The 7,146-nt window shown below is 49.1% G+C and overlaps 1 protein-coding gene across 1 annotated transcript; it reads left to right on the top strand.

The window, feature by feature from the left end:
- The first annotated feature begins 734 nt into the window (after positions 1-734).
- FAM32A (family with sequence similarity 32 member A) lies at positions 735-6,859 on the top strand. Its single transcript, XM_066270833.1, has 4 exons — positions 735-1,021; positions 1,133-1,274; positions 5,356-5,409; positions 5,693-6,859. Exons 1-4 carry the CDS (start codon positions 948-950, stop codon positions 5,759-5,761), a joined length of 339 nt encoding a protein of 112 aa, XP_066126930.1. The 5' UTR covers positions 735-947; the 3' UTR covers positions 5,762-6,859.
- The last annotated feature ends 287 nt before the right edge of the window (positions 6,860-7,146 follow it).

Raw genomic sequence — 7,146 nt, 5'->3', positions numbered from 1 at the left:
GAGGAGCTGATTCTGTCCCAAGAGGCAGCTGATAAAGCTGGCGGCCCCCATCCCTCTTTTTTTTTTTTTTTTTTTTTTTTAAATAATGTATTCTTCATTTCAGTTGTTGTGTGCTTCACTTTTTTCCCCCAGATTTTATTTATTCACTTTTACTAGGGAGAGAGATAGGAAAGAAATAGAACAGTGGGAGGAGCAGGAATCATCAACTCCCATATATGTCTTGACCAGGCAAGCAGGGGGTTTCGAACTGGCGACCTCAGCATTCCAGGTGGACACTTTATCCACTGCGCCACCACAGGTCAGGCCCCATCCCTCTTTTTTGGCACTGACATCCAATTCTGGAATACCAAGGGGTGAACTGGACTGGAGAATTGGGCAGTCGCTTGCTTCCCCATTCAGGTAGAACTTGGAAATACAAGCACTGAGACTTCCTTTGTCCAGAGCCGTTTAGATTAGTCGTTTAGATTTGGGGATGCTTGCTCTTTTCTCCCTCCTTCATCCCTACCCTCCTTCCGCCCAAAGTCCCTGGCACAATTTGGGCAACAATAGTACAAATTAAAACGCTTATTACACATTGAACCCTTCAAATATGGCAATAAAAGGAAACAGGACATCCAAATGTAAAACCCTCAAAAAGACGTTTGACTTTAAGAAACAAGATTTGTCAAATTGGTTTCCCTTTTGGGGTGGGTGTGCCAAAGGGCAGAGAAACCAGAAGTGGGCGCCAAGACCGGAAGTGCGTCTGGAGATGGGGTGAGAAGGAAGCCTGATCTTGACTCTCCAGGCTCTGCCCGAAGCCCAAAAGTGGGACCGGAGTCAGATACTTAAGGCACATGAGCGCCGCTTAGCTCGGCCAATCAAGACGAAGTGAGGCGGGCGTTGGGCCGGATGTGGTGTTCTCAAACAGGAAGTGTGGCAGTTTACCTACCGAACTGCGGCCAGTCGCCATGGAGGCCTATGAACAGGTGCAGAGGGGGACCTTGAAGCTGAAAGGCGTTGCAGAGCTCGGAGTGACCAAGCGGTGAGTGAGTACCAGAAGCCCACTGGAACCCATCTTCTGCCCCCTAAGCCTTTTTCCGAGAGCGTGAGCTCTTGTTCTTTTGGCCCGCCCTTACCCCGTCTCCCCTCATAGGAAGAAGAAAAAGAAGGACAAAGACAAGGCCAAACTCCTGGAAGCCATGGGGACAAGCAAAAAGAACGAGGAGGAGAAGCGGCGCGGTCTGGACAAGCGGACTCCGGCCCAGGCAGCCTTCGAGAAGATGCAGGAGAAGCGGGTGCGTAGGCTAGGGATGCCCCGCTGCATGGGCCTGGGTCTCCCGGAGTGGGTGCTTAGGAAGAGCGGGGACGCTTGGAGGAGGCGAGCGGTCAGAGAGAACCTTAGCTTTGGGGAGAAGACGCTTTAGGAGTGAGGAAGAGCCCACTACTGGGGTAACTCCGAGGACGGAAGAACCCTTAGGCCCGAGCGGACAGCGGAAGGAAGAGCTAGAGGTGGCGATGAAAGGAACCAGTGCTGCCCCTTATTTGCTCTGTGACACTGGGCCAGGAATTCTTCTCCCCTTTCCTGTTTTCTCATATATAGGGGGCTAGGATAGCACTCTTTCCTAAGAGAGATGGGGCCTTTGAAATGCAAGTATAGTATTTGTCACTAGTTCTAGATAAAGTCGATGCTCAGTTGATGTTAGCTGTTAATATTAAATGGCCATATTTCCTGCAGTAAGCCACCACAAAGTCTGTTTCCATGATAACTTTGTTGGTCGATTCAAATATGTTGTCTTTTAAGGCTCTGTTAAATTACTTATTTTAATATTAAACACTTAAATGTGGGCAGCAGAGGATAAGAGGAATCAGCCTTAGATAAATTTTAAGGTTGGCCTTTTATGCTGGATGGCGGGGATAGTAGGTCTAGGTCAGTGGTTCTTAACCGAGGGCTGTTTTGTCCCCCTACTTATATTCACAAGAAGTGGGTTGGCAGTATTTGGACATTTTTGTCAGTCATAACTCAGGTTGGGTGCTACTTGTATCTAGTGGGTGGATGGCATCCTACAGTGCTTGAGACAGCGCCCCCACAGGAGAGAATTATCTGACCCAAAATGTCAGTGCTCGGGCTGAGAAACTAACTATGGTTGGTGATTTGGTCCAGTGGCATTAGGGAAAAGTTTACTCACTTCTCCCAGGTCTAATTCAGTTGTACAAAAAAAAAAAAAAGTGAGATGTACTGGCTTTGCAAGATAGACCTGGGTGCCACTCTGTCTACTGTTTGTTGGTGGTATAATGCTGGGCAAGTTGGCTAACCTCCCACACTTCAGTTTTCTCATCTGGAAAATGGAGCTGAAGTCCCTGCCACATTGGTTTGTGGTGAGGATTTAACAAGTGAATGCACTTAAGTACCTTCCCTAAGATTATCATCAGAGGTGGGCTGGGAAGTTACTCCTGGAGCAGGGGGAGGGTGGGGGAGAAGCTAATGCAGCCTACAAAATCAGGTGGTAATAGTGGAAACTATGGAAGGTACCAGGTTTGGAGTAGATTTTGAAGGAAAAACAGTAAGAACAGCAGAGGATTGGGTAGAGCAGCGGTTCTCAACCTGTGGGTTGTGACCCTGGTGGGGTCGCCTAAAGCCATCGGAAAATACATAATGCATATCACGTATTTACATTCCGAATTATAACTGTAGCAAAATTACAGTTATGAAGTAGCCACCAAAATTATTTTTTGGTTTGGGGTCACCGCAACATGAGGAACTGTATTGCGGGGTCATGGCATTAGAAAGGTTGAGAACTAGGCCCTGGCCGGTTGGCTCAGTGGTAGAGCGTCGGCCTGACGTGTAGAAGTCCCGGGTTCGATTCCCGACCAGGGCACACAGGAGAAGCGCCTATTTGCTTCTCCACCCCCCACCCCCTCCTTCCTCTCTGTCTCTCTCTTCCCCTCCCGCAGCCGAGGCTCCATTGGAGCAAAGATGGCCCGGGCGCTGGGGATGGCTCCTTGGCCTCTGCCCCAGGCGCTAGAGTGGTTCTGGTCCCAGCAGAGCGACGCCCCGGAGGGGCAGAGCATCGCCCCCTGGTGGGCGTGCCGGGTGGATCCCGGTCGGGCGCATGTGGGAGTCTGTCTGACTGTCTCTCTGGTTTCTAGCTTCAGAAAAAAAATAAAAATTAAAAATAAATAAATAAATAAAGGTTGAGAACCACTGGGGTAGAGGGTGGGAAAGAAGAATCAAGGATGACCAAGATTTTAGGCAGGAGAAGCTGGATGAATGAAGGTACCATTTACTAAGACAAAGGATTGCAGGTAAAACAAGTTTCTAAAGGAAGGTATCAAGACCTTGATTTTGGAAAAGTCAAATTTGAGGTGCCTGTTAGAGATCCAAGTGGAGAATTCTTGTGGAGGGTTTGACATCCAAATCTGCAGTTTGGTGGACAATGACAGGGAAGAGGTCTAAAGTCTGACCTCTGGTGGTTAGAGTGTGTGTTTTTAGGTGCAGAGTGGAGAGTGTTTTGAGGATGAGGAAGTGATCAACTGTGTCATAGGCTGCCAAGAGGTCTCACGGGGTGAACACTGAGAGCCCATAGTTGGCATTTGGAATGAGAAGACTTATTAGATATAATATTGTATGTCAACTGTAATTAAGTATAAATTTAAAAATAAAAGTGGATTAGAGTGGATCCAAGAGAAAGAGGGGAAAGGCAGAGGTGGCGATGAGGAATAGAAACGGCTTTTGGGAGATTTACTGTCAAGGGGAACAGAAAAACAGGCCTGTAGCTGGAGGTGGTGGAAGGTCAAGAGGAAATTTTTGTTGTTGGCACTTAAATTCAGAAGTACTGTTGCTGGTTTTGTTTGACCCAGGAGAGAGAAGGAAGTGGGCAAAGCTAGGTGCAGGTGGGCAGCACAGATTCCCTTGTGGAAGGTGTTTGATTGAGCACTGGGAGAATGAAGGCTGGACATCTCCTGGCTCGTGGGTGCAGGGCCCGTGGGGTGGGCCCCTGCCTACTGGAAGGGGTCAGGACTTGGTATCTCCAGGCCCATCACCCGCTATACACTCTGGTCCTTATTTTCTCTGAAGTGGAGGCGACAGCATCCAAGACATCCTGTGAACTTGGTGCATGGAGTGGGGAGAGCAAAGGCAGATCCCCACCAAGGGCCTGGCATTGGGGATAGCTGGTCAAGTTAGTTCGGCCTTTTATGAGGAGACACGGGCCTCATGGGCTCACAGCAGCAGGAAGGGAGGTGGGGATGGACAGGGCAGACAGTCCAGCTAAGCTGACTGGAGGCAGAGGGAAATAAGGTAGCAAAGGAGAAGAGGAAGGACAGGAAACAACAGCCAGGTGGCAGCTGACAGTATTATCTCATGGGTCCGTGGATTGTTTGGGCTCAGCTGGGTGTTTCTGCTGACCTTGCTTAGGGTCTGGTGCAGTCAGATGGCAGCTGGGGCTAAAGGCCCAGCTGGTTGGAATATCCAAATGGCTTTGCCATCACATGTCCAGTGCCTCTGTGCTCTTTCCGTGGCCTCTCTCCCCACATGTCATTTCATCTACCAGGTCCTTTCTTTCCAGTTAGGTCATCAGACTTGCTACAGGATAGATGGTTTATAAGAGCACAAAGCAAAAGATGCTAGGTCTTTTCAGTCTAGTACTGACGGTACATTCTGTTAAATAAACTGAAGCATGGGGCCAGAGTCAGTGTTGTTGACAACTGCACAAGGCCATAAGTACCAGGCAGTGCAATTCCTGGATGTAAAGGGGTCAGGGAGGGCCACCAGAGTGAGTCAGCCACAGTCACCTAGCTAGTAAGTGGAGAGCCAGGTGCAGCCACAGGTCTGTCTGGCTCTGTATCCCACACTCTTACCTCAGACCAGGTACTGTTGAGTACTGGGAATGAGTGCTGGGCAGGTCATGGTTGTGCTGGATACATATCTAGAATCACTCATCTGGATCTTGTAGCCCTCCTGGCACTGTGAGCATCAGGATAGATACTGTCACTTAAACACCTATGTGTCAGGTCCTTTGCTCCATTCTCATCCTTTTTCAAACCCTATCTGGAACTTCCTTTTCTGCAAAATGGGAATTCTGTCAACTGTCCAAGAAGGCAGGAAACGCTTGCACAGCTCCCAGTGGAGTCTGCCCAAATCAGTGCTAGTGCATTTCCTGCCACTCAGACCAAAGGGCAGCTGACCAGGGTTTCTACTGGGATGTATTGTAGCCAAGTGTCCCTGTTGGACCAGCCTAAGTGGAGTTGAGGGACCTGGGACCTGTAGATGTTCTAGGTATGAGAGCCAGGCCAGCCTGGGCTCCCATCTTCCATCCTGTGCTGGCCGGGCTATATTAATCGAGCATGTGACTCACCTGCTTTCTTTCCTCTCTTTAGAAAATGGAAAGGATCCTGAAGAAAGCCTCCAAAACCCACAAGCAAAGAGTGGAGGTCAGTCTCGTGCCCAGTGGGGGAGACTGAGCCATGTAGGTCCCAGCTGAGCCCAGAGGCTTGGAACCTGGCAGGAGCCGTTGGAATGCTGGTGGGGAGAGGATTTACCTAGCCTCCCTACAGTCACTGAAGGAAGAAGCCAGGGTCCAGACAGCTATAAGGCTTGGCAAGGGTGGCTTGCCAAGAGGAGGGGGCTCACCGAGAGGAGGCAGGATGTAAGAAACGGGGGTCTAGTACTCTTTTGGTGCTGTGATGACGTGGGCTTTTTCCTCCTCTTCCCTAGGACTTCAACAGGCACCTGGATACACTCACGGAGCACTATGACATTCCCAAAGTCAGTTGGACAAAGTAGCCTCCCCGCCTGGGATATGGAGTGGCACCAACGGAAAATGGAAAGCCAAATTGGGGTTATATTTGATGCCTTTGGTATTTTCTAGAAACTTTCTTTTATACCTACCCTTGTATCTTCTGCTGAGACAACTGATTTTCAAATCAGTATGCCCTCATTCTGGAACTTAATTAAAGTAAGACTATTCGTTTACTATAGTTTTTCAGTAGCTCATTGAAGGTGAACCTTTTTAGTTTGGACTGGGAATTATTGAGAGTTCATCCAGAGAATAAGGTTATTTCTATGTAAATGCCATGGAAGTGTGTTACACCCAAGTTGCATCTGACTCATTTTGATAGCCAGTCAGGTGTCTTTGCCTGGATGAAACTGACTCCAGAGGAGAAGATGCAACATGCAGACCTCCCTGGGGCCCTGCATGGGCTTTCCTCCAAGCTCCCTCTAGCTTGGGGCTTACGCTGTTCCATCGAGGGCCTGGGGAAGCCACTTGCAGCTTTGTGGCCTTCAAACTGCCTCCTCAGCCACCTGGCCAGGGAGAGTAGCCACTCAAGGCAAGGACGGAATGAACACCTTGCCCCTTTCTTAGCTGAGCCGGTGACCGGCATGCAGCCTATTCCCCCAGCATCCCCATTCCGTACATGTTAAGTGGGTATTGCCACGGCAGACTTGCCAGTCAAGCAGTGTTCTTTGTGACAGAACCCAGCCATCTCCTGCCTCATTTTCCTCACCCCTGGGCTCCAGGCAGCCCCCAATGTTTGTTCAAAGTTGCCACATACGTGGAACCTGTTTGGCATTCCTGGCCTAGGGACACCTCAGGGTGATGGGACCAGGGCAGAGCCTCAGCACAGACAAGCATGCAGTCTGAGGGGAGGACCCAGGTTCTAGTGCTGCAGAACCAGGGTTTTGGGGGGCCTGTGCGTACCCACTGCACAAGGCTCAGACTGCATATGCTACTGGGAGAAACAGTTTCTGTTGTCATAAGTCTGGTGAAACAAATTCAGATGAGAAAATCTGCTTAAGTACCTACTACGTGTCGGGCCCTTTGCTCCTTTGGGACTCTCATGTGTGAACTGCAGAATAAAGCAAACCAGTTATTAAACATAAGTCTGAGTGTTTTAATTTATAGGCTGTTTATCATTAGATACTGTGTTTTATCACTAGAAACTGCCTTTTGGATTTATTGTACATGAAGAATGTATACTGCAAAATGACGATTTGCCCTCAATTTGGAGAAAACTAGCTGATGTGTTTTGACCTGTGATTCCCAACACACCTAAGAGAAGTGACATGCTTTAATTATCACTGGCTTCTTTTGGCAGCCTCCCCAACTGCTGGGTGGAAAGGCATTTGCAGGTCATTTTTACCCAAAAGCCAGCAGTAGGGTGTGGACA

Source organism: Saccopteryx bilineata, chromosome 1 (assembly GCF_036850765.1).
Source record: "Saccopteryx bilineata isolate mSacBil1 chromosome 1, mSacBil1_pri_phased_curated, whole genome shotgun sequence".
Taxonomy (NCBI): Eukaryota; Metazoa; Chordata; class Mammalia; order Chiroptera; family Emballonuridae; genus Saccopteryx; species Saccopteryx bilineata.
This window is presented reverse-complemented; position numbering and strand designations above follow the sequence as displayed.

Coding starts and splice junctions, on each gene's coding strand:
- FAM32A (XM_066270833.1), top strand. CDS start 948: ATGGAGGCCTATGAACAGGTGCAGAGGGGGACCTTGAAGCTGAAAGGC. Junction 1,022..1,132: donor GAGCTCGGAGTGACCAAGCG/GTGAGTGAGTAC, acceptor CTCCCCTCATAG/GAAGAAGAAAAAGAAGGACA. Junction 5,410..5,692: donor CCCACAAGCAAAGAGTGGAG/GTCAGTCTCGTG, acceptor CCTCTTCCCTAG/GACTTCAACAGGCACCTGGA.